We start from the raw sequence: 26,917 nt of genomic DNA, 5'->3' as shown, positions 1-26,917 counted from the left end.
ATACTGGGCATACAAACTCTCTTGGCACTGGGTTGCAACCATTGTGAACTTTGGTGGGAGGGAGGAGAATAGTAACACACCTTTTTGCTTCATTCCATAGATCCTTGGGTGAAGGGAATATCTCAAGTAAACAAAATTGGCAGTTTTAGAGCCAAAACAAATAGCTCTTATCTCAGAGCCACAGGCTTCTGTTACTTTAGTGGTATAAATGCGCATAGGGCAGTGCTGCAAGTCACCCGTGCAGGCCAAGCTAAGTCAAACCCCTGTGTGAGCAGGAGACACCAGAGTGCAAAATGGGACCTTTACGAAGAGGAAGCCTGATGGGACAGGTATACTTTTCAAAAATGGGTGCAAATAGTATGTGTTATGAGTTGTTTCAGCTATTAGAAAAAATCATGGTTATCTCGTGTATCTTCCATGCACACTTGAGAATTTGGGTTACCCTGAATAAGGATGCATAGTACCATGCAGTATAGATTGGGGTTGTTGTTTTTTTAAGGCCACTATAAATATGTTAGGTTGATAAGTGTAGCAAGCAAAATGAGTTGTAATTGATTATGTGTCATTACATTGCTTTCTTCAGCCTCTTAGTAAGTTGTGAAGAACACAAAGCAGGGCAGAAAGGTGGCATCAAGTATTTGGAAAGGATTTTCAGGTACAAGCAGCAGCAGTTGAGAGTCGTCAAAAGCCATGTAGGGCTGCCATCCCTATTGTGCATAAGCTCAGATTGTTAGCAGGAAACTTCATAGTAGCCATGTGACCAATGCTAAGAGGTGGAAAAGTTATGGGGCAGAGAGATAACAGGAAATCAGGCTTGATCAGGAAGAGCTTTGAAGGTGAGGGATTTGCTTCGGATGTTGAGGTTCAAGCATACCTCAAATATGCAAAAAGGTGAAACTGATGAGGAATTCTTTTATGGCGCAGTATCTTGTCCATGTTGCTTGTGTGTCGTGCTTACCTTTGTCAAAAACAATCCTTGTTACACTTGTATGAGTCTGGTGACATTTTATACATGCAGAGAGCTGGTTTTAGGTTTGATGAAGCCCTAAGCTACTGAAGGTAATGGGGCCCTTTATATGTCCAGCTGTCCTTTGTCAACAACAAATTGTCACTGTTTTTTGTGTTGAATATATGCTATATGGTAATTTATGGACCTAATAGGTATCTAAAGCCATTTGCACATAATAGGAGCCTATACAAAACAAAACACTGTTGCTATAGGTTCTATTTTATTTGTTTTTTAACTTATACTTTGGAAATGTACATCGGTTTTTTTCCTTTTAGTTTTTTGGGGGCCCCCAAGAGAGTGGAGCCCTAAGCTATAGCTTGTTTAGCTTATAGGTAAATCCGGCACAGAGCTCTAACAGTTGTAGCCGGTCAGAAAATACAGGAAGCGCCTATTCCCTTCTTGAAAGCCTCCCAGGGCAGCAGCTACTAATGCCAAGAGGCAAACTCCGGCCCTCCAGATGTTCGCAACTACAATTCCCATCCCTGACCACTGGTCCTGTTAGCTAGGGATCATGGGAATTGTAGTCCCAAACATCCGGAGGGCCGGAGTTTGCCTATGCCTGGCCAAGAGGATGTCTGCCACGATGGGCATTTCGCCTAATTCATCAAAGCACTTACGCTGTCCTCTCAAGCTCTGGTTCTGGAAGCCGCACTCCCAGCTGCGCGGCGGCTGCACTCCCAGCTGCTACTGCTACTTAGCCAGGGGCGAGGGAGGCACTCTGCACATGCTCAGGCGCAAAGAGCATAAAACAAACTGCCCCACTCCCGTGGCGGGGTCTCCCATCCTCGGCCACTTTTCCCCCAAGCGGACAGGCAGAGATTCACCAGGTGAAGCCCTGCCCGCATTCCTAGCAAGGCGAACGCGCCAGCGCCGCCCACTCCGCCGCACGCGCATCGAGGGAAGGGGGTCACGTGGAGGAACAAAGCCCTCCCGCCGTCACGTGACCTGCTTCTAGTCGCGGACTCTCGCTGGAGAAGCGGCGACATGGTGGCGGCCAAGCGGGCGCTCCCGCGGCTGGTGGCTTCGCTGCGGCCGGTGAGCGGGAGAGCAGAGCTGGGGCGGGTCCAGGCTGGGAAGTGGGACGTTGCTGCTGCTGCTGCTTCGGGCGCTGCTGTTGTGGCGGCTCTCCGTGGGGAGAGGTGTCCCTAAGCTGCCCTGGCACCTGCTATGGGGTGGCCTGCGAACGGCAGGGGCCACCTCCAGATGTTTTCTAAATAGGCCCCCGACAGGCTGCTTGCAGGGCCTGTGCGGAGGGCACGTTTCAGGTTAGTTGTTGCGCTGCAACTTCCCGAGCTCCACCAGCTGCAGCCCAGTGTGCAAGGTAAACACTTGCAAAGGGGCTCAGATTGAGACTGGGGAGAGCAACAGTTGCACCTTTGCCGGAGAATGGTAGAGGTTTACAAATTCTCCAGAAAAACAAAGACCATTCCCAAAGGTTTTTACTAACTTGTGAATCAGTGAATAAGAACATGTTTTACGGATGTATGTATGTACAGGAATATAGGGTTTTTTTAAATGGTGCACTTACCCAGGGGTCTCTGGGGAAATACATGAATAAAGTGCTGTGAGGCATGAAGAATCATTTGGAGGTGGGCTTATAGGCCTTCCACGCACAAATCCATTCCAGTTTAAGCTTTCTTCATTTCAGGATATTAGGATTCCCGCCCCTCTCCAGGATGTAAGGGGTGACATTTTGTTGTTGCTGTTCTGAAACAATTGAGAGTCCTTGCTGATCTACTGTAAATCTGTCAGAGATCTACCAGTACTGTAGATCATTGTCTACATTCTGCCCACCCTTCCAAAAATGCTAGAAGGGCAGATGTCAAGCTTAGTTGAATCTACTCTATATTTTGGGTTTTGCCCTCCGTGAATTGGTTTTAACCTCTATGAATTTGTCCTGAACCCCATTTAAAGCCATCCAAATCGGGGACCATCGCTACATCCTTTAGTTTAGCTATGTACTGTACCAAGATGGACTTCATATCTCTTTTCATTAATTATTCATTAGGCATGTTGACTGATAAGAACATTGTGAAAATGTATTGTTCATCCCAGTTGTAAATAAATAAATTTATCATTCTTTTCCCTCTACAGCTCAGCTCAACAGCAGCTGGTACGCTTCCCAAATATGTGAAAATAGTTGAGGTCGGTCCAAGAGATGGCTTGCAAAATGAAAAGGTAAATGACTCCTGATAAGCTATTTGTCTTGTTCCTGAAATCTACAATAATTTGTTCTCATGAACCTGCTCTTTCAACATCTGCGCTATTTTTATTTTGCTGCCAACTAGAACATGGGTCACAGCTCAAAAATTCCATCCTCACCCTTTCATCCTACTTTGTCTGTTCCTGGCAATTCCTGTATATTGATCACTAGAAATGCATCAGTCCAGGCTGGTGGGTCACATTAGACTCACCTCAGAGACTTAGGCCTAGGCAAACTGCAGTCTCTGCTGCTCAATTTCTCATTTGTTCATTTCAATACAGCAGCTTATATAAATTAAATCAGTCTGGGTACATCCTACTGCACAGATGATGCAAAGATGCCATGGACCATCATAAGGAGCACCTGGAGAGATAACATTTCATAACATGCTCTAATCTAACATTTTGTGATCTTTGTTGCATTTCATCAGATTCATATGAGCATGCACAGTAGTATGTATAATGTTTGCACACTCTGGGTTGAAAAGCACTCCGCATTACACAGACCTTGATAGTTTCAGTTTTTAAGGATTTAAGGCGGCATTGTGATCAGGAGATTGGCACCCTAATGAGTGATGCTGATAATAACATTTAGTATTTATGTCCCTCTTTCTTTGCTCAAAATGCTTTTGCATACCTTATCTTTGTTCAAACAGCAAACATGTAAGGTAGGTCAGTGGTGTTGTACCCATATTGCAAATGGGAGATTGAGGCTCAGAGAATAGTTTGCCGAAGGCTACTTCCATAGCAGAGGCAAGATTTGAACTGGGCACTTCCTGGGTCATAGCAAGCTTAGCTCCTTAGCCACTACATTTTACCAGCTCTTGCCTTGAAATGGCACAATTCAGAAATATCGAAGGATTTCTGTACTAGGAGGAGAAGCTGCAAGAGCCCGGCCTGGAGTCAGAATTGTCCTGTCTGCCTTTGGCTTCAGTGGGAGCCTTTGCAGCTTGTAGGATGTGTATGGTTTTGTTTATGCCTGTGAACCATACCTTGGAAGTTCCATTGGGGGATTTTAGCAGTCTTACCTGCACCCCATGGAGATACTGACTTCATAAAGGCGTAATGAAAAATCCTGTTGGAATACCAAGAATACGTCCCCATCAGGCCAGTGGTCTGTCTAGCCCCACACCCAGATTCCCAAGTGGCCAACACAGTGCCCCTGAGAAGCCCACGGGAGAGTAATGGGCCTCTCCTGCTGCTTTTGCTTCACAGAAACTGGTATTCAGAGGCATAATGCTTCTAAACTGGAAGGTTGCCTATTGGCATCTTGACTAGCAGCCATTGATAGACCACTTCTCCTCTCTGAATTTCTCCGATCCTCTTCTAAAGCTATTTAATCATTGCAGGTAGCCAACTAGGTAAAACAGTACAAGTTCTGACCTACGGTAACTGTGGAGAGAGAGGGAAAAATATCTCCCAATACACAAAGTCAGAGCCAGGGAGTTTGTTTAAGGCTTGACGTGAATGTTTACCCATTGCAAAGTCTGTCCAGCGTTACCACGTTGCAAAACAGGAAATCTTTGTCCCTCTGGCAGGCTGTGTGGTGCGCAATACTCACAGTGATGCAAAATTGACTAACAATGTCAGCTCCACTGAGTTCAGTGTAGCCGGTTCTTACGTATTTATTGTTTAATATAATAGGAGATTTTTAGTCTTCTCCATTCTCAAAAGCTCAAGGTCAGATGCAGTTTAAAAATTAAAGAAATGAAGAAAGGTTCTGGTAATTCATCTATCTGTAAAAAATAAGAAGATCATTGTATCAGGATCCCAGCCATTTCCACTCCCTTGTCTCCAATAAGAGGCATCCTTCTTGCCTTCCAGTTTGTGATCCTCCACCTCAGTGGCCTTCCCCAACCCTTCAAAGCCACTTTTGTTCTACTTCAGGGAAGGTTTTGGTTAGACTTTCTGGAAGGGATTGTGGAATTGCTATAAGTGGGAAATGTGTTTCTCTCTTTTTGTAGAACATCGTCCCCACCCATGTGAAAATTGACTTAATCAACATGTTGTCAGAAACGGGTCTTTCGGTCATAGAAGCTACCAGTTTTGTGTCTCCCAAATGGATTCCTCAGGTCAGTATGGGTGATCCTGCTTCTCCCGTAACCTTGCTGGGTGGCTTAGATAAATTACTGTCTCAACTTGGTTTCTTTCATAGGCTGCATTTGCATATAGGTAATTCCAAACTATAGTTTAGTGCAGGTCTGGGTAGCTGGGAGCCACTCTCTGACTCTCAGGACTCCCCACCCCCACCCCAGGGCTGCTAAGTGTAATGTGGCTATGCAGCAATTTAACACAGCAGCATGCAGAGGGGGTTGTTTCTATTATAAAAAGTTTCTGATCTTCATAGATTACTGAGCATTGTTCTCAAAGCCGCCTGTTATTGTAAAACGTTGTTCAGAAAGCTAGAGTCCCTCTTTAAAAACCAGCTAATAATGGAAGCGGAGCTTGCAAGAGGAGTCTGCTTTTCATTGAGAAAAGTCTGTCAACAGTTTAAAAATACTTTTCATTTGCCGCCTAACAATCCTATTTCTTTTTCTCATTTTGATCTGCGATGGTTTGGAAGCTTTAAGGTGCTCCCCTCTTTTACAGTGGAAAATTAAAATCCTGTCTTTTACTTCCTTCGTTTTGCAACTTAGATGGCTGATCATACTGAAGTCATGCAAGGGATTCGGAAGGTTCCTGGGATCAGCTACCCGGTTTTGACTCCCAACCTCAAAGGCTTCCAAGCAGCGGTAAGGAAGATGGCAGTGCAGAAGCTCTGAGGTCATGGCTTTAGTAGTGAGAAATACACAACTATGACTCTCATTTCATATCCTGTTCCAGGTATGGTGCACCTGGACAGGCAACTCATTTATTTAAATAGAGGAGGCACATCTCTCCCCCCCCCCCAATTGAACTCAATGAAGGTGCTTGCATATGTAAAAACCTGTAGGCCATGCTGGGAAAAGCCTCTCCAGCATCACAGGAATCTTAATTAGCTGAATGTAGCCTTGAATCGGGTCAACTAGACCCATTTTGGTACGATTTTTGTACATTATTTATTTGTTGATTGTATTGATTAGTCAATTTTTTCCAGAATGGTGAACTCAGGGTGACTTACAAATAGGAACTTTAAAAACGAGTGAAAAGAAGAATAAACACAACCTAAAATGCTTGTGCCGATAATACATATAATAGATCAGATCAACCCCACTAAAATAGAGGTTCCCTACTCTGCACCTTGCAAAGGCTTTCACTGCTGTCCAAGGCAGGTGTCCCAGACTCTAAGCTTTTTTAAAACAACAACAACAACCCAGTCTCTATTCCACATAGGAAGAAAGTTTTGGGGCAAAATGTTCAGGTACCTCCTAATCAATTTCTGTGAAATGAGAGTGAATATGATGTTGCCACCTGGTGCTGCAAAATGCCTTCTGTTATTACACAGCAACATCGTTTATACGTGTAGAATCAATATTATGTGATCTCCACAACCAGGAGCAGCCAGACGTAGCTGACTTCCCATGGTTAGCATAAGGTTGTTGGGGAGGTACCATACTTTTCCGTCTGTAAGACGCCCCCGTGTATAAGACTACCCCTCAAATTTTAGAAAAAGGAGGTAGATGGCTCAGAGTTGTTGAGCTTTTTTTGCAGAGGATTGCCCAGGGTTGAGCCGAAATTCGCTCACCCACACACAATGCAAAATCAGCCTCCCTTCTATCCCATCGCCAGCAGAAGCTGCCAATCACCCACCCAACTGCCAGGATATCAGCCAATCAATACCGCCCATTGACGCAGCAACCAATAACACGCACAATAGCGACTGACAGCCGTGGCAGCAACCAATCAAACGTCTACCCTATGCACTACCCATGTATAAGACAACCCCCACTTTTTAGCATGATTTTTAAAGAAATAAACACAGTCTTATACACGGAAAAGTACCGTAACTAATTTTGAGTTATGCCACACCACCCCTAGCCATTTTGTGACTGGCCCCCCAAAGCGCTTCTCAACATTCGAAAAGTGCCCCTGAACCAAAAAGGTTGGCGACCCCTGTGTTAGAAGATAAGCAGAAAATCAAGATAGCTTGCAGTCACCACCTGAGTTTGAAAATTAAATTGTTGTCACTCACCAGCCCCTGAGTTCACTTATCAGAGGGAGTGATATATAGGGCATATTCCCTGTATCGGCAGGTGGCAGCAGGAGCTAAGGAGGTGTCAATCTTCGGGGCAGCATCAGAACTTTTCACAAAGAAGAACATCAACTGTTCCATTGAGGAGAGTCTGGACAGATTCAGTGACGTCCTGAGTGCAGCTAAAGAAACCAGTATCCCGGTCCGGGGGTAAGCTTTAGGGCTACGTGCTAACTGAGGTGTTGAACGTTCCTCTCTACCTGCTAATCTACCGTGATTTATTTATTTATTATTGTTACATTTACAAATGGGCTGGTGAAGCTTGGGAGAGGGGAGGGGATTCAGAACCAAAATACTGGATCGTCTCTGAGATGGCCTGAAGGAGCTTTCCATAATGCGGTCCTGATAAGCCATAATTGGGGGTGTGGCCATCGGTTGCTGTCTTCCATTTACGTGAGGAAACAGCTGCCGCTCCCCAGTAGGTGAGCAAGGGAGCTCTTCACATTTTATGTGATGGAGTGAAGATTCTGGTGTACATAACAGGCTGTGGTGAGGTTTTCATTCCACAGGCTTGGCCGTAAATCCCTAGGAGCTATTCTTATTCTGCAAATGATTTATAGGTCACGTGTGAGGCCGGTGGTCTGAGGCTGCCGTTCTGGTTGTGTAAAAGGCATTTGAAACTCCTGCATGTATTGGGTATAATAATGCCTGTTCTTTCCCCTCTGCATGCAGGTATGTCTCCTGTGTCCTTGGCTGCCCATATGAAGGCAAGATTTCTCCTGCTAAAGTAGCAGAAGTGAGTATATGTTGCAGTTGGATGTTGTGGCATCCATTGTGCACCCAGCATCAATACTGAAAGGCATTTGTGGGCGGTGGTGGCCTTCTATCTTTGATATTCTTGGTAACCTCAGTCACACATCAGCACTGTGTGTTGCAGCTGCCGTCGTTTCAGTTCTCAGTGCAAGGTGAAAAAAGCAAAAGGCGCCTTTTTCGAGAAGGAATTGCACTTTGCAAAGAGCATAGGGCTGCCATCCCAAATGGCAGCCCTGTATTAAGTTGGTGTGTGTATATATGTGATATAGGCACACACACACACCCCATTCACCTTGCACTGTGTTCTGACAGCAGTGCAGGGATGGGAAGAGCCCAGTACTGGGCCAGGTGAAAGAATGGGTTGACTTAGTAAAAGGCAGCTGCATGTATTTTATCCTCACCACCAGCAGCCAACAATGTGAAGAGCAGGAAAACGCACACTGTAATAGGACATGGGGTGAATGGAAGTATATGTTATGCAAAGGGAAGATGGAACTCAGCCAGGGGCTCTCGCTTTTTGCATTGTCCCTGTGCTCTTTACATTGTGTAGCTCAAACTTTAAATGGTAGGTCTGCATGGGAAGCGCAGTAGTAGAGCACATGCTTTGCTGCGCAGAAAGTCACAGATTCGGTCCCTACCCTCTCCAAGTAGGTCTGGGGACAACCCTGTCTGAGATCCCGTAGAGCCACTGCCACTCACTCTAAACCAGGGTTTCCCAAACATGGGTCTCCAGCTGTTTTTGGACTACAACTCCCATCATCCCTATCTAGTAGGACCCATGGTCAGGGATGATGGGAGTTGTAGTCCAAAAACAGCTGGAGACCTAAAGTTTGGGAAACTGCTCTAAACAACACTGAGCTAGATGGGCCGGTGGTCTGAGTTGGTGTCAGGCAGCTTCGTGTGTTGGAAATTCTGTAAATGTTCTGTTCTCTGCTGCAGGTTTCAAAGAAAATGTATGCCATGGGGTGCTACGAAATTTCCCTTGGTGATACCATTGGCGTTGGGACCCCCGGCAACATGAAGGACATGCTCTCTGCTGTCATGAAGGAGGTGCCTCTTGGAGCCCTGGCTGTTCACTGCCATGACACTTACGGGCAGGCACTCGCCAACACGCTGGTGGCGCTTCAGGTGACTTCCTCGCTGGTTTCATAGCTCAAGACATAATTCACTAAAATGGGAGGCGCAGATCAACCGATCCAATCCACATGCTAGCCATGAACAAGCCCTGGTCATTGGCCAATCTTGCCTGGGATAGAGATTTTATTTTTATTTTGACAGTTTATGTATCACTTAATTGGAATTGCCTGTAAGCCATGTACAAGAAACTCAGTACAGTGCAGATAAAAATCAATTGAAACAAACAAAAGATTAGAATTCTGTTAAAATGCCTGCTGGAATACAAAACAGTCTTCAGTAGTAAGTAGTAACAAAGAGGGGACCTGTCTGACCTCAGCTGGAAGGAAGTTCTATAAAATTGGGTCCTCTGAATGCACAGCTCCTGGCACATATAAGCTGTGCATCTGAGCCATGGGGGACCACTAACACTCTCCAAAGAGCTCAGTGACCTGGAATGGATAAAAGGGTCCCTGGGGCATGTTTTGGCCCCACAAAAGGCATTCGGACTACATATAAAACAGGATCCACGCAGAAGGAATGCTCTTAGGAGCCTTTCCAGCATACATCCACCTTCCCCTAATCATACAAGAATTTCTGATACCCTGGAAGAAAGGGAGGCGACCTATTTTTATTTTATTTTGTTTTTGCAAAAGAAAAGGGAGGCAGAACCCCTTACCTGGATTTATAATTCAGCGATGGGAAACCTGTGGCTTTCCCAGTTGTTGACTCACAGCTCGCCTCATCCCTGGCCATTGGCCATGCTGGCTGGGACTGAGGAGAGCTAGGAACCACCCACATCAAGAGGGCCACCGCATCCCTGGTCTAGTTAATCAGCCCATAAGTTGCTATTTCACTGGACGGACCAGACTGGACCTTTCCTTAGAAGGGCTCTGCTTCTGTTTGCAGATGGGCGTGAATGTGGTCGATTCCTCAGTCGCTGGCCTTGGCGGCTGCCCCTATGCCCAAGGAGCATCTGGGAATGTGGCCACAGAAGACATGGTGTACATGCTCAACGGTCTTGGCATCCACACTGTAAGTACTTGGTCATAGGAGGGGGACACACTTGTCTTGGCTTTGGGAGTTAGTACCAGGTTTTGCTTTGATAGAGATGGGTGCCTGTGGCCCTCGTTGGCTGATCAGCTGCTATTGTACTTGATGTCTCTCCTAACTAGAGCATCCAGCCGAGCTTTATCTGCCACTGTGCGTAACGTTGTATATGTGTTGGAAACAGGTTGTCTGAAGTTTTCCACTGCATGAGGTCACTGCATGACTTGCCTCAAAATTATTTTCTTCTGAGTAAGAGATGTATCTTTGGTCACCTTCATACCATCCATTTAAAGCACTCCTATGCCACTTTTAAGTCTATCCCCACCTCCAACAAATCCTGGGAACTGAATTTTGTTAGGGGTGTGCATAGTTGTCAGGTGTAGCTTTGTGGGGGAAATTCCTTGTTTAGTCGTTTAGTCGTGTCCGACTCTTCGTGACCCCCTGGACCAGAGCACGCCAGGCACTCCTGTCTTCCACTGCCTCCCACAGTTTGGTCCGACTCATGTTTGTAGCTTCGAGAACACTGTCCAACCATCTCGTCCTCTGTCGTCCCCTTCTCCTTGTGCCCTCCATCTTTCCCAGCATCAGGGTCTTTTCCAGGGAGTCTTCTCTTCTCATGGTGGGGGAAATAGGGGTCTCCTAATGAGCTCTGCTAACAAACTACATTTCCCTGGATACTTTGACAGAAGCCATGGTTGTTAACATGGTATAGGAGTACTTTAAATTCATGGTGTGGTTGTGACCTCTGAGGAAGAGCACATGTTTTTGGATGTAGATGGTCTTAGGTTCAATTCTCTGCATCTCCCCTTTTTTTTAAAAAAAGAAAGAAAGTGGGGGGACCTCAGTTTACTGGGCTGGAAAGACCAGTGTCAGAATCTTTGGACAGCAGCTGACAGTCTAAAGAGCAGGCAGTACTAGACTAGATGGACAAATGATCTGACGTCATTTAATGCAGCTTTGTATGTACAAGTAAGCAGCTGTGTCTCTTCTTCCCTATGAAGGGTGTGGACCTCACGAAACTTCTGGACGCAGGAACCTTTATTTGCAAGGCGCTGAACAGGAGGACCAATTCGAAAGTGGCACAGGCCTCCTGCAAACTGTGAAGCAGAGCAGCGCTGTTATGGGACTTGTTGGAAGCAAAGCTACAAGCGACACTCTGGAATCTGCCATGTTTGCACTTGGTCTCCTCTCCTAACTTTATTTAAGCACTCTCCGGACTCGACGGCAGGAAGATGAGTCAGCCAAATTTTACCCTGAAAAGAGACATTAAAAAAAAGTAGTCTAAAGCACTGTATTTGCACTTGGTTGGATATCTTGGGCTTCGCAAAGAACCTGAGTCCTTTCCACTGGTCACAACTTGCCTCCAAGGAACAGATTTGTTGCAAGGGGTCATAAAAAGAGCCCTGCTGGGTTGGGCCAAAGGCCTATCATAGTCCAGCATTTTGTTCTCACAGTGGCTAACCAAGAGTCCTATGGGAAGCTCACAAGCAGTACCAGAGTGCAGTGGGGCCCTCCTCACCTGAGGGTCACTCCAAATGATATTCGGAGGAATCCTGCTTCTGACAGGGGAGGGAGAACCTAGCCATAGTGGTTCATAGCCTTATCTACCATGAATTTGCCTTTTAAAGCCATCCAAGTTGGGGGCCGTCACTACATATTTTGGGAGCAAATGCCCTAGTTTAAACACTGCAGTTTGTGAAGAACAACTTCCTTTTTCCTGTCTTGAATCTTCCAGCATCAATTGGAGCTTTTTAAAACATTCATCTTCATGGGAGCATCCTGAGTTCCTATATACCTCTATCCCTATTTGTATTTTTGGAACCCTCATTTGCTTGGGCCATAATTTATCTTTTCCTCTTCTCTCATTCAGAGTCTCCTATGTGACATCATGGTTGCGTCAACAGTGCGCTGTGGAGTACCCTCCCCCTCGCCACAAGGATGCCTTTCTCGTGGGGATATAAGTGGGCAACCCAAAACAGGCAATAGCTTTTTGCCTTCTGTTCACCACACCTATCCCAAGGTTGCCCAGCTTGCAAAAAACAATTAACCAATTAAATAAATAATAAATAATTTTTTATTTATACCCTGCCCATATGCTACTTTCTATATATAAAAGCAAGTAGCCTCTCTGAAACCTTTGCTGAAATCTTCTTGTTGGGCCTCAGAGGGTGGGATTCTGGTCTGATCCCCAACTCCTGTCCCCCGAAGACTCCCTCTTGTAGGACAAGCCCATCACAAGCTCCCCCTGCTGCCCGTGTCCATGGCAGTTCAGCCTCCCCACATGATCTTCCTTAGGAAATGTGGGGCATGCTCAGTTTCCTACTCGCTCTTGGAGAACGGTGTGCAGGCCTTCATTCCTTCTTGTGCCAGTATGGGATGATGGCTTCCAGTCTTGGGGGAAGAGGTGTAGCATGGATTGTGTGCCACTGAGTGATGGTGTGCCTGCCCCTAGATTTGGGCCTCTGCAGCTGATTGATCCTTGTGCTGTTCCAGCCCCTGACCCATGGATGACACAGCTGATAATGCCAAGGTTGCAGGTTTGAGCCCCATATGGGACAGCTGCACATTCCTGCATTGCAGGGGGTTGGACTAGGTGATCCTCAGGATCCCAACTCTACAATTCTATGATTCTGTGTCATCCTAATGTCCATGTGGCGCTCACCCTTTTGCTTCCCGGTTCCTTCACTGCTTATAGTTCACTTTCCCTTTCTTTGTTAGGCTCTTAAGTCTTTCTGAAGATGAGGAACAGCAAAGGCTCCAGGGCTTGATAGCTTTCTGGCAATTCTAACAGACCTGTGCTGGAGGAATTGGTGCCAAATGATTGTTAGCTTCTTGTTGCTGGGGAAATCCTTCAGAACTGGTTAGAGCAGAGGTAGCAAACCTGTGGCCCTTCAGTTCTGAGACTCCCCAAACAGCCCATGCCTTAGAGCAGGCATGGCCAAACTTGGCCCTCCAGCTGTTTTGGGAATACAGCTCCCATCATCCCTAGCTAGCAGGACCAGTGGTCAGGGATGATGGGAATTGTAGTCCCAAAGCAGCTCAAGGGCCAAGTTTGGCCATGCTTGAGTTAGAGGTACATGTGGTGTTCAATATGCCAGGCACATGTGTTGATACCCATGCTGGCTAGGGCTGATGGGAGTTGAAGTCCAGCACATCTGGAGGGCACTCGGTTGGCCCCAGGGGGGAGGGCTGAAATAGAATATATGGAAAGGGGTTGTTCTGGTTTTCTATATAGAAGGTAAAGGGAAGGGAATTATTAGGTAAATAAGCAAGTTGTGCCTGGTCCTGGACAGGGTTGGCTTGGCCACTGTGACCCCTATATTGGTAACCTCAAGACTGGACTGTTATAACACACACTGTGTGGAGCTGTTCTGGAAGCTGCAGCTGGTATGAAATGCAGCTGCTAGGCTGCAGGCTGGGGCAACGTGTGCATGTTACACTAATCCAAGGAGTTGCACTGACTGCAAACAGGCTGCTGGGCCAGGCTTTTAAGGATTTTGGTAATGACTTCTATTGCCCTAAGCAACTTGGTACCAGGATACCTGAGGCTCTTCCTGTTGGGCTGCAGCCTATGGAGCTACAGTTTGCAGCCATTGGAGGGAGAGTCTTTTCAGTGGTGGCACCCATACTATTAAACCACCTGCCTTCTGAGAGTGGAAAATACAGTATGCCTAAACCTCATTACTTTGCACATCTTAAAACCACATTGTGCCGTCAGGATTCTGGTGCCGTTTGGTCTCAGAATAAAACTACCCTAGATTTTCAGTTGTGTTTCCTTCCCACATTTTAATGTTTTGATAAATGTATTTTAATATTGTTGTACACCACCGTGAGACTTGATGTGGGAGGTGGTATAGAAATGTTTTAAATAAAGTATTAGTTATAAAATCTGTTGTTCTTTTTTGGAATTGCTGTGGATGGGCAAGGGGAGTGGAATGGAGGGCGTATCAGGATCTTAATGAGGAGCACAAGCTTAACATGAGCCAAGAGTGTGATGCAGCAGCAAAAAACACCTAATGTAATTCAAGGCTGCATCAACAGAAGTTGTCCAGCTCAAGGAACGTAATAGTGCCACTCTGTTCTGCCTTGGTCAGACCCCACCTGGAATACTGTGTCCAGTTCTAGGCGCCACAATTTAAGGAGGATATTGACAAGCTGGAACATGCAGAGATTATCAAGAGTCTGGAAACCAAGTCTTATGAGGAACAGTTTTAAAAAATGTTTTCAAGGTTGGCTCCCCTGCGCCTTTAACAACAAGCTGAGAAGCACAAATGAACACAGCTTTCCCCATCTCTGTGTATATCCTTATGTCTGGAAAAGCTACACCTGCTAGGTTTTTTTGCAGGAGGAGAGCAGTAAAAATGTTGGCGGCTCAATTCCTACTTTGCTGCTTTTGCAGGGAACAAGAAAATTAAGCTCCGTGCCCGTTCAATTTACTTTCTGGTCCCCATCGCAGGTATGTTGAAACACAGTCACACTCTGTGGGTGTGCAGAGTGTTACGATATAGAAGCAATGCAGCTGCGAGCTGGTAGCTTGAAAACAAAACATGATGGAATGTTGGGACTGTTCTGTGGGAAACAGAGGGACAGTCAATTCACAGGGCAATGCACCGGAATTAGCTCAGAGTGTAATATTGTAGCACCCTGCTTGTGGTTAACGCTTAGCTGGAATGAAATATTCAACGCAGCAATAGAGAAATTAAAATAATAATTTATTTGTCAGACAAATAAATGTGAGGCACAGTGGTATATGGTTACCAAGCTCTGGCCTGGCCTCCTGTCATTATGGCCAGCACTTATATTCCCTCAGCTCAGCCCCCTTGCTCCTCCTTTGGCTGCCTCTGTCCAATCAGCCTGGTTAAAATTCCTATTGGCTGTTCGCTAGAACCAATCATAAAAGATACACCCATTTCCTATTACCTTTTATGGGAGACAAAGAGCTATATTTCCTTCTATTTATAATTGGCAAACAGCCATTAACCTCTACAAGGCACCTTAATTACCAGATAACCTTTTGCCCTAGACTAGGCGCCTTAACTAACATTTCATCTTTTGCCCTATTGCCCTATTCACTCCAAAACAGATCTTTTGTTCATCTTCCCACACATTATCAATGAAAGATCTCCTTCTTTGGAGGTCATTAAGCAGAGACTTGACAACCATATGTCAGGAGTGCTCCGATGGCGTCTCTCTGTCTGGCAGGGGTCCGGACCCAATGGCCCTCATGGTCTATTCCAACTCTTCTATGATTCTATGATTCTTACTTTCTAAATCCTTTGCATAATTACATTTAAGCCAATATATTTCATACATATATAGATTTTTTAGAAGAAAGGGAACTTAGTAAAAGCTAAGCTAAGTTTTCTAAATTCTCTGAAGCTTTAAAGCAGCTCCAAAGAGAGAGAGGCCTCTTCCTTAGCCAGCTCTGTTTGTATTAGCTCTTGCTTTTTTTTTTTTAACCTTAGGAAGATGTAGCTCAAGTTTAATGGGAGGCACAGTGTTTTTGCAACCTTGATTGATTGTATTCTATCATTTGTATGGTCAGTGTGACCTTTTGCTCCCAGCCTGTTTTATGACCGCAATAAACCAAAGGGGCCTCTGACAAAGACCTTGCCTGTTGGTTTCCCATCTCGAAAGAAACATGTGAATTTAAGCTCATTTTTTTTTGGAATACAGGAATCTGATCAAAATATAAGCCTTGATTAAAAATGCAGGCTATGATCAGATGTTTCATTCCCCCCTTTCAAGCTCAAGGACCTTCCCAAGTGTCCTTGATAGCTTGACCTTCATCATATTCCTGAGGTAAAGCTCTGTATAGGGCCATGATATGAGGTAGAGTTTCATTTGAAATCATCTTGCTAATTGTACTTCTAAAACATGAAATGATACATGGCACCATACACAAAACCATTACTACTACCGTCAAGAAAAACAAGCAAGACAATAGTATCCCTTTGAGTCCTGCGACATTTGGTAACCAGTTGGTGAGCCATCCCATATCCCATCCTTCCCATGTTTGTACTGGGACATGTGCTATATTCTCCATCTTTGTGGCCAACACACGGATCGCCTCACCATTATCAGAAATGTTAAAGCAACAGGCATTCCCTGTCAAGTTCAAGACTCCACATAGGCCTCCCTGCCTGGCAAGTACATAATCCATTCCCATTTTCAGCTGCAAAATGGCGGCTCTACTTTCATCCAACTGTTGTGCAATAAGTCTCAAACTCTGGGCCGTTGCATTGGTTACAAGTTCCACTACTGCTTGCAATCGAATTATTCTGTTTAGATTATAAATAGGATCTCGAGCCCCTTGTATGAGCTCATCAGGATTCCAGGAGGCAGGTTCATAATAGGCTATAATGCGCTCTGGTGGCCAATCATCAGTATCGCTCCAACTTTGGGTACTTCCTCCTGCTATATGAGAAATATCAGCGTTTCTTTGTGTACGCTTGGCCGAACTAGTGGGCATAATCCACATTGGTGGTAATACCCATCCCAGGAAACAAGTCCCACTCCATTTGGAAGGGAGTTTCTTGTATGCCCATTCTCCACATATCCACCACAACCATCGGGTCTGAGGTCTTTGGTACGTGGAGTGCATAAGGCGAAATATCAAAAGGGGCATAGAGCTCACAGTGCAGTATGTTAGATTGCCTTTTTCTGTCATAGTTATGTTCCACACCATTTTCCATGCATGAATAAAAGGAGGTGCACAGGGCAAGGTATTCCGAGTTCGATAGGTAGTACCGTTTGCCCAGGTTTGACTATTCTTAATATAATCCCAAGTATAGTGGCAATGAGAAGAGCCTATCATGGTAGAATCAGCTGCCTCTGATGATTTATGTACACAGAATTCCCCTTGTACAGGTATAACTCGTATTGGTTTAGTTGAGTTCCATCCGGGGAAATTCTGTACTTCTGTTTGGTGTGGCATTTCGCTTACCATACCAATGGCATTTAATGGTATTGGTAATAAGGGCATACCTCCCTCTGAATCATCTGGCCCAAGAGAGCAAACAAGGCAATTGGTCCTATTTGTAACATTGGCTACCATCTCAGCTAAGCCTACCCACATATTGTGGTTTTGACTGAATCCATATTTAGCAAATTTGCTCAAATTCAAGGACCCTTCCCCTTCCCAAGGGATCAGGATTAATAATAAAATCATGTTGATGTCTAGTATATGCATTCCTTCCACAAAAGATTACCTTATTGTGATAACAAAAAAATATTAGTCCCAATATAATTCCTCCAGTGACAGAAATGGGGAACCACCAAGACCAAAACATATGTCCCAAGGATCCCCAATGAGTAATATCTCTGATAATTGTTCCACAGGGGGGGGGCAGTCAATCAATTGTATAAGAGAATCTTCCCGTTCACAATCGCTGGTTCAGATGCTCCTCAAGCTTCAGGCGTGCGCAGGTCAGCCAGCTTCCAGGTTGTGGCTGCAGCAGGCCGGTCGTCTAATGTTGCCCGTGACCTAGCCCGTTCCCCGTAGGGCTAGATACAGGGGTTTTTGGAGAGAGTCAGTTTTAAAGGATTAGAGGGGTCACCTTTGCACGTCCAACTGCCTTCGGACTTCTTCAAACGGGAGTGATGAATCCAGGGGGTCACCTCAGCTACCTTCACCGCTGTTGGAGTAGAGAGCAAGACGGTGTAAGGTCCACGCCACTTAGGTGCAAGTGGATCGCGTTTCCACTCTTTCACCCATACGCTATCGCCAGCCTGGAACTGATGAATCGGCTCGGCAATGCTGCACGGCGTGCGCTCGAGGGCCCACCTGTTAAGAGAAACAAAAACACGGGAGAGAGATTGCACTTGTCCCTGTGTCACATAGTCTCCTATTTGTTTGAGGTCAGCTGGAATATCCTGAACAAAGGAGGGCGGCCTCCCATACAGGAGCTCAAAAGGTGACAACTTAAGTCTTTTTGTGGGTGCGCACCGAACACGAAACAGTGTTATGGGTAACACATCTACCCATCCCAATCCTGTTTCCTGGGTTAATTTTGCCAATTGGGTTTTCAGAGTCCGATTCATTCTTTCAGTTTTCCCTGAACTCTGAGGCCTATATGCTGCATGCAGTCTCCATTTCACTTGTAGGACTCGACATACTTCTTGTACTACTTGATCAATGAACGCTGGCCCATTATCACTTCCAATGCATCTAGGTAATCCAAACCTTGGGATCAATTCGGTGAGGAGTCTCTTAGTTACCTCTCGTGCCTTTTCAGTTCTGGTGGGAAAAGCTTCAACCCATCCAGTAAGAGTATCTACAAACACAAGGAGATACTTGAATCCCTTAGAAGGGACCAGCTCTGTGAAGTCCACAATTAGGCTTTCCATGGGGACGTATCCCACATGTTGGATTCCAGGAGGTTGTACCGGTCCCTGCCTGGGATTGTTTTTAGCACAAAGAACACATTTCTGGGAAATGCAGGTTGCTAATTGTGATAGGTTAATAATATACAACTTCCGACTGAGACTCTCTCTGGTTGCAGTACCGCCAAGGTGAGTAGATTCATGATAATTTCTTACAATTGTGCCTGCTAAGTGATGAGGTACATAAATCCTATTGTCTGGCAGGATCATCCAACCGTCCTTCACAATCGCCCCTTCCTGTTCAGCCCACTTCCTCTCTTCTGGGGTATAGTGAGGTTTAACTTCTTCTGGAACTACCTCTGGTATGAGGGCTGCTATAAATCCTCCCACAGGCTTTTGGGCTGCCTCTCGGGCTGCTTTGTCAGCAGCATGATTTCCTCTGGTTATTGGATCCCTTCCACGTCCATGACCTTTGCAGTGCATTACAGCAATCTGTTCTGGAGCCCATACTGCTTCCAACAGGATTTCTACTTCAGGTCCATATTTCAAGGCCTTCCCGTGGGCTCCGATTAGACCTCTTTCTTTCCATAGAGCTCCATGTGCATGCAGGGTTAAGAAGGCATATTTAGAATCAGTATAGATGTTTGCCTTACATCCGGCTGCCAATTGCAGAGCTCTAGTTAAACCTATAAGTTCAGCTTTTTGTGCTGAGGTGCCAGCAGGCAAAGCTTCAGCTTCCACAACTTCCTCATTGGTGACCACAGCATATCCTGCTCGTCTGGCACCCTCATGCAGGTAACTGCTACCATCAGTATAATATACAACATCTGGATTTTTCAATGGTTCATCTTTCAGATCGGGTCTACTGGAATAAACTTCATCCATTATTTGGAGACAATCATGTGATTCTTCATCATCTACCTCTGGTAGGGGCAGCAAAGTTGCTGGATTGAGCATATTCACTACTCGTAGATGAATCCTGGGATTTTCACACAATAGGCCTTGGTATCTAGCCATCCTTGGGTTTGTTAGCCAATAACTACCCTTATATTCCATAAGTGTCAGAACAGCATGAGGTACATTCACATACATTGTCTGGCCAAAGGTAAATTTATCAGCTTCTTTGACAAGGCTTGCAGTGGCCGCTACTGCCCTTAGGCATGGAGGCCATCCTTTTGCTACTGAGTCCAATTGTTTTGACAAATAAGCTACTGGACGGTTCCAACTTCCTAATCTCTGGGTCAGGACTGCCGCTGCAATCCCATTCTGTTCATGTACATACAGCTGAAAGGGTTTTTCCGAATTAGGCAGTCCAAGGGCTGGGGCCTCCATAAGTCGTTGTTTGATAGCTAAAAAGGCTTGTTGCTGCTCAGGTCCCCATACGAATGGGTCCTTTTCTGCACCTCGAGTGCTTTCATGTAAGGGCTTGGCCAGACTGCTGAAATCAGGTATCCATAGTCTACAAAACCCTGCTGTTCCCAGGAATCCTCTGAGTTGTTTCCTTGTGGTAGGTTCCTTAATAAGGCAAATAGCTTCTTTCCTCTCTGGTCTCAATGCTCGTTGTTGGTGTGAGATGTCAAAGCCCAAATATTTGACCTTTTCTAAACATAACTGTGCCTTTTTCTGGGAAACTCGGTAGCCAGCTTCCCAGAGCAAGTGGAGCAGTTCCTCTGTCCCTTCTTTACAGGTATCAAAATCCTTTGCCGCTAGTATAAGGTCATCTACATATTGCAGAACCACCTTTTCTCCAGGTATTGAGGGGTAACTTGTTAAATCTTTCGCCAAGGCAGTACCAAATAAAGTTGGGGAATTTTTGAATCCCTGGGGCAATCTTGTCCAGGTTAGCTGGCCTTTTGTTCCTGTCAAAGGGTCTTCCCACTGGAAGGCAAATATAGGTTGGCTCTGTGGTGCCAGCCGGCAACAGAAGAATGCATCTTTCAAGTCCAATACAGTAAAAAATGTTGCTTCTGGTGGGATCAAACTCAGCAGGGTATATGGGTTTGGTACATTTGGGTGCAAGGTCTCGATAGCCTGGTTTACGAGCCTCAAGTCCTGTACTGGCCTGTATTCATCTGTCCCAGGTTTCCGAACAGGCAAAAGGGGTGTGTTCCATTCTGATTGGCAGGGCTTAAGCAGACCATATTTTAATAGGCGGTCCAAATGTTTCTGGATGCCCTCTGCTGCTCGCCGGGGTAAAGGATATTGCTTTACAGATACAGGGGTAGCCATAGGTTTTAGGGTTACTACAATTGGAGCTATATTCTTAGCCATTCCTGGTGGGCTATTTTCGGCCCATACTCCTGGTGGCACCTGTAGGGTTTGGAGGAGCTTGTTTAATCCTGTATCCAATGTGGGTTGGACTTGCAGGGCTGACATTAGGCGCCATGATTGTTCCTTAGGTACTGAGAGGGTAATTATTCCTGCTGCCTTTGATGGCAGTTTCATTTCTGGACCTTGAGGAGTGAAGGTGATTTGGGCCTGCAATTTGGACAGCATATCTCTACCTAAGAGAGGTATTGGACACTCAGGTATATACAAAAACTGATGGGTTAAACGATGTCCCCCAATCTGGCATTCCAAAGGTTGAAGGAAAGACCTCTTAGCTGACTGACCAGTGGCACTTTTAATGACTACACTTTTGGATGCCTTTTTCTGCAATAGTTCTGGGAGTACTGAGTATTCAGCCCCAGTATCAATCATAAAGTCTATTAAATGGCTCCCTAATTGAATCGTGACCGTGGGCTCCTGGAAGCCTAACTTTATGGAGTCCGGTCGTTCCTAGTCTTGGGTAAAATCCTCCTCTGCCAGTCCAATGAAATTGTCTCTACTCTGTCCTTGTCCAGGTCTCTGATATCTTCCATTTCGGATCATTCCCCGTCCCCGTCCCTGGTTTCTTGGGCCGGAGCCTGGGCCTGGGCCTGGGCCTGGGCGTACTTCTTCCAACCTCAGGGGTTCAGGACACTCCCGCTTCCAATGACCCTCCTTCTTGCAATTCGCACATTGATTCCTTCCCAGTGGTGGATTCCTTCCCCGCCCTCTCCCTCCGTTTAAAGGGCGGTAGTCTTGCTTCACTGCTGTGGCTAGCATCACCATCTTTTCCTTCTGCCACTTCTTCTTCTCTTGTTTCTCAGCCTCATCCCTATTCCGATAAACTCGGCGTGCAATGGCCATAATTTGGCTCATCAGCATCCCTTCCCATCCTTCTGATTTCTGAATTTTCTTACGAATGTCAGAAGCACACTGGGCCACAAATGTAGCAGTAATCATTCTGCTGTTTTCAGGGGCTTCAGGGTCAAAAGGAGTCCATATACGATAGGCTTCCTGCAGCCTCTCTAAAAAATCTCCCGGACTCTCATTTGGTTTCTGTTCTACTTCTGAGACTTTAGACATATTAGTGGGCTTCTGGCATGCCCTGCGGATACCTTGCACAAGCGTCTGGCGGTAGGTGGTAAGCCTGGCCAGGTGAATTGCATTGTTTGGATCCCAATTAGGATCTTCCAAAGGAAAGTTATCCTGGAGATGACGGTCAATATTAAAAATATTTCCCACTCTGGCCTGCTCACGCAAATATATCTGTGCCTTTTCAATTATGTCTCTTCTTTCCTCAGTGGTGAACAGAGTATTCAGGAGTTGGCGGCAATCTGTCCAAGTAGGACTATGAGTATTTACTATTGAAGTCACCAAGTCCATCATAGCCTGAGGTTTTTCTGCGAAAGATGGGGTGTGTGTTTTCCAATTCATCAGATCCGTAGTTGTGAATGGAATGTACTGGAGGGTCGAAGTTCGAGGTGGCCGTGGTCCGGGTTGCCCGTTAACCAGCACAGGCTCCTCAAGTGCATCAAATACTCTTCTAAGAGGGGCTACTACGTGACCTTTCTCTTCGCTTTGCTCTAGGGGCCTCAAATCATAGGGGATGGTATCTGTCCCAAGGCGTTCTTTTAGCAGCTTTATACGCCTGGCTGTATTGCTTGCTGACCGATCAAGGTCTTCCTGTAACTTCTGTAATAGTTCTCTAGGATTTGGATGTACAGGGGTTTGGGGTGGGCAATTGGTTGTTCCACTAAAGGAGACTGTAGATGGAGTTCTACTGGGACTCACAGGTGGAATAACCACTTCTGCTTGGGCTTTATTATAGGACTCCAATGCCTCCTGAAGATATTTATCATAATCTATCAAGGAATCAAGTTCTGTGACTCCACCCCCATTATTCGTTCCACTTTCTTGCCTTGGGGTTACAACTGGTGGAGTATTTGGATTAGGCTCCCTTCGATGTGGAGCATAGGGTGGAGGTGGAAGCACCTCTTCCTCTGGTCCCTCAAAAATGGGCTTGAGTTTATTTGGCAAGATTCCTTTCCTAGCTTCGGCTTTTACAGCCAATAATTTGCATCGTTGGACTTTGCATTCCCTTATCCATGGAGGATTTTTATTTAATGTGCTCAGCCAAGAATCTATATATGAAAATTGTTCTGGGCACCCTCCCGTTTCTTTGGCGATATTAGTCCAAAGTTTGCTTACTAAATTTATATCAAAAGTTCCCTGAGATGGCCATTCAGTATTTTGTTTCGGCCACTCTAATTCACATAACGTTCTCAAGCGCTCTGGCGTCATTTTGACTCCATATGCCCCTGAGAAGGCTTTCTTAAAATTATTTAACATACATTCAAGAGGTGTATTTTCCCCCTTTGAACCCCCAACTCCCATTGTATGGCCCTGTGAAGTATCCACTCAGTCACTCACACACTCGCTTCGTGGGGTTCCTTGCCCAGTGAAGTCGCCTTACTGGGAAACGAAGTACTACCCACTCCACACTCAGGTCAGCTACAGATTGTACTTTCTCACACATACAATGCGCTGGATACTTCACCACACTCTACTTCCCAACCTTTCCCTTTTCCTCCACCAGACCACCGTCTGATGTACCCAACCACCTAGCGAACTCAGTTTCCCCCTTACTGAGACGCAGAAGTTTGATCAAGACTTCTCTTCCTCCCAATTAATTGGAGGGCCAAAACCCCTTTGTGCACTTACCCTTAGCGGATCCCTCTTTATTTCTCTGGTTCCCCCCGGTCCGTCGCCGTCGGTGAGCAGGGTATCAGACAGACGAGACTTCTGCGTTCCCCTGGAAAAATGTTCCAGTGCGCGCTGGGTAAGCAGTTAGTGGTCCTCCCTCTTGTACCCTGCCCAGTAAGGCGAAGGGGCTGCGTTCCAGCAGACCACTTATCCGAGTCACAGAGGCACCATATACGTTGTATATGTGTTGGAAACAGGTTGTCTGAAGTTTTCCACTGCATGAGGTCACTGCATGACTTGCCTCAAAATTATGTTCTTCTGAGTAAGAGATGTATCTTTGGTCACCTTCATACCATCCATTTAAAGCACTCCTATGCCACTTTTAAGTCTATCCCTACCTCCAACAAATCCTGGGAACTGAATTTTGTTAGGGGTGTGCATAGTTGTCAGGTGTAGCTTTGTGGGGGAAATTTCTTGTTTAGTCATTTCCGACTCTTTGTGACCCCCTGGACCAGAGCACGCCAGGCACTCCTGTCTTCCACTGCCTGCCGCAGTTTGGTCAGACTCATGTTTGTAGCTTTGAGAACACTGTCCAACCATCTCGTCCTCTGTCGTCCCCTTCTCCTTGTGCCCTCCATCTTTCCCAGCATCAGGGTCTTTTCCAGGGAGTCTTCTCTTCTCATGGTGGGGGAAATAGGGGTCTCCTAATGAGCTCTGCTAACAAACTACATTTCCCTGGATACTTTGACGGAAGCCATGGTTGTTAACATGGTATAGGAGTACTTTAAATTCATGGTGTGGTTGTGACCTCTGAGGAAGAGCACATGTTTTTGGGTGTAGATGGTCTTAGGTTCAATTCTCTGCATCTCCCCTTTTTTTAAAAAAAAGAAAGAAAGTGGGAGGACCTCAGTTTACTGGGCTGGAAAGACCAGTGTCTGAATCTTTGGACAGCAGCTGACAGTCTAAAGAGCAGGCAGTACTAGACTAGATGGACAAATGATCTGACGTCATTTAATGCAGCTTTGTATGTACAAGTAAGCAGCTGTGTCTCTTCTTCCCTATGAAGGGTGTGGACCTCACGAAACTTCTGGACGCAGGAACCTTTATTTGCAAGGCGCTGAACAGGAGGACCAATTCGAAAGTGGCACAGGCCTCCTGCAAACTGTGAAGCAGAGCAGCGCTGTTACGGGACTTGTTGGAAGCAAAACTACAAGCAACACTCTGGAATCTGCCATGTTTGCACTTGGTCTCCTCTCCTAACTTTATTTAAGCACTCTCCGGACTCGACGGCAGGAAGATGAGTCAGCCAAATTTTACCCTGAAAAGAGACATTAAAAAAAGTAGTCTAAAGCACTGTATTTGCACTTGGTTGGATATCTTGGGCTTCGCAAAGAACCTGAGTCCTTCCCACTGGTCACAACTTGCCTCCAAGGAACAAATTTGTTGCAGGGGGTCATAAAAAGAGCCCTGCTGGGTTGGGCCAAAGGCCTATCATAGTCCAGCATTTTGTTCTCACAGTGGCTAACCAAGAGTCCTATGGGAAGCTCACAAGCAGTACCAGAGTGCAGTGGGGCCCTCCTCACCTGAGGGTCACTCCAAATGATATTCAGAGGAATCCTGCTTCTGACAGGGGAGGGAGAACCTAGCCATAGTGGTTCATAGCCTTATCTACCATGAATTTGCCTTTTAAAGCCATCCAAGTTGGGGGTCGTCACTGCATATTTTGGTAGCAAATGCCCTAGTTTAAACTCTGCAGTTTGTGAAGAAGAACTTCCTTTTTCCTGTCTCGAATCTTCCATTGTCAATGGGAGCTTTTTAAAACATTAGTCTTCATGGGAGCACCCTGAGTTCCTATATACCTCTATTCCTATTTGTATTTTTGGACCTTGCATTTGCTTGGGCCATAATTTATCTTTTCCTCTTCTCTCATTCGGAGTCTCCTATGTGGCGTTGTGGTTGCGTCAACGGTGCGCTGTGGAGTACCCTCCCCCCCAACCAGGATGCCTTTCTCAATCAACTCGTGGGGATATAAGTGGGCAACCCAAAACAGGCAATAGTTTTTGCCTTCTTTTCACCACACCTATCCCAAGGTTGCCCAGCTTGCAAAAAAGAATTAACCAATTAAATATGCTACTTTCTATATCTAAAAGCAAGTAGCCTCTCTGAAACCTTTGCTGAAATCTTGTTGGGCCTCAGAGGGTGGGATCCTGGTCTGACCCCCAACTCCTGTCCCCCGAAGACTCCCTCTTGTAGAACAAGCCCATCACAAGCTCCTCCTGCTGCCAGTATCCATGCCAGTTCAGCCTCCCCACATGATCTTCCTTAGGAAATGTGGGGCATGCTCAGTTTCCTACTCGCTCTTGGAGAACGGTGTGCAGGCCTTCATTCCTTCTTGTGCCAGTATGGGATGATGGCTTCCAGTCTTGGGGGAAGAGGTGTAGCATGGATTGTGTGCCACTGAGTGATGGTGTGCCTGCCCCTAGATTTGGGCCTCTGCAGCTGATTGATCCTTGTGCTGTTCCAGCCCCTGACCCATGGATGACACAGCTGATAATGCCAAGGTTGCAGGTTTGAGCCCCATATGGGACAGCTGCACATTCCTGCATTGCAGGGGGTTGGACTAGGTGATCCTCAGGATCCCAACTCTACAATTCTATGATTCTGTGTCATCCTAATGTCCATGTGGCGCTCACCCTTTTGCTTCCCGGTTCCTTCACTGCTTATAGTTCACTTTCCCTTTCTTTGTTAGGCTCTTAAGTCTTTCTGAAGATGAGGAACAGCAAAGGCTCCAGGGCTTGATAGCTTTCTGGCAATTCTAACAGACCTGTGCTGGAGGAATTGGTGCCAAATGATTGTTAGCTTCTTGTTGCTGGGGAAATCCTTCAGAACTGGTTAGAGCAGAGGTAGCAAACCTGTGGCCCTTCAGTTCTGAGACTCCCCAAACAGCCCATGCCTTAGAGCAGGCATGGCCAAACTTGGCCCTCCAGCTGTTTTGGGAATACAGCTCCCATCATCCCTAGCTAGCAGGACCAGTGGTCAGGGATGATGGGAATTGTAGTCCCAAAGCAGCTCAAGGGCCAAGTTTGGCCATGCTTGAGTTAGAGGTACATGTGGTGTTCAATATGCCAGGCACATGTGTTGATACCCATGCTGGCTAGGGCTGATGGGAGTTGAAGTCCAGCACATCTGGAGGGCACTCGGTTGGCCCCAGGGGGGAGGGCTGAAATAGAATATATGGAAAGGGGTTGTTCTGGTTTTCTATATAGAAGGTAAAGGGAAGGGAA

The 26,917-nt window shown here is 46.0% G+C and overlaps 1 protein-coding gene and 1 long non-coding RNA gene across 3 annotated transcripts in view; both read left to right on the top strand.

Annotated features, from left to right (window-relative positions):
- Positions 1-26,917, top strand: part of LOC310767995 — a 135,422-nt gene that overhangs the window by 31,856 nt on the left and 76,649 nt on the right. The window lies entirely within an intron of this gene.
- Positions 186-14,186, top strand: HMGCL (3-hydroxy-3-methylglutaryl-CoA lyase). 2 transcript variants are annotated; one of them, XM_083626655.1, is made up of 9 exons: positions 186-329; positions 3,104-3,187; positions 5,176-5,283; positions 5,848-5,943; positions 7,384-7,532; positions 8,055-8,118; positions 9,075-9,263; positions 10,158-10,283; positions 11,300-14,186. In XM_083626655.1, exons 1-9 carry the CDS (start codon positions 294-296, stop codon positions 11,399-11,401), a joined length of 954 nt encoding a protein of 317 aa, XP_083482781.1. In that variant the 5' UTR covers positions 186-293; the 3' UTR covers positions 11,402-14,186. The 2 variants fall into 2 exon arrangements, with proteins under 2 accessions (XP_083482781.1, XP_083482780.1); XM_083626654.1 differs by lacking the exon at positions 186-329 and adding an exon at positions 1,896-2,044.

Source organism: Podarcis filfolensis, assembly GCF_964270895.1.
Source record: "Podarcis filfolensis genome assembly, chromosome: 8".
Lineage (NCBI taxonomy): Eukaryota > Metazoa > Chordata > Lepidosauria > Squamata > Lacertidae > Podarcis > Podarcis filfolensis.
Note: the sequence above shows the minus strand (reverse complement) of the source record. Positions and strands in the feature narration are given on the sequence as shown.

Coding starts and splice junctions, on each gene's coding strand:
- HMGCL (XM_083626654.1), top strand. CDS start 1,994: ATGGTGGCGGCCAAGCGGGCGCTCCCGCGGCTGGTGGCTTCGCTGCGG. Junction 2,045..3,103: donor TGGTGGCTTCGCTGCGGCCG/GTGAGCGGGAGA, acceptor TTCCCTCTACAG/CTCAGCTCAACAGCAGCTGG. Junction 5,944..7,383: donor TCAAAGGCTTCCAAGCAGCG/GTAAGGAAGATG, acceptor CTGTATCGGCAG/GTGGCAGCAGGAGCTAAGGA.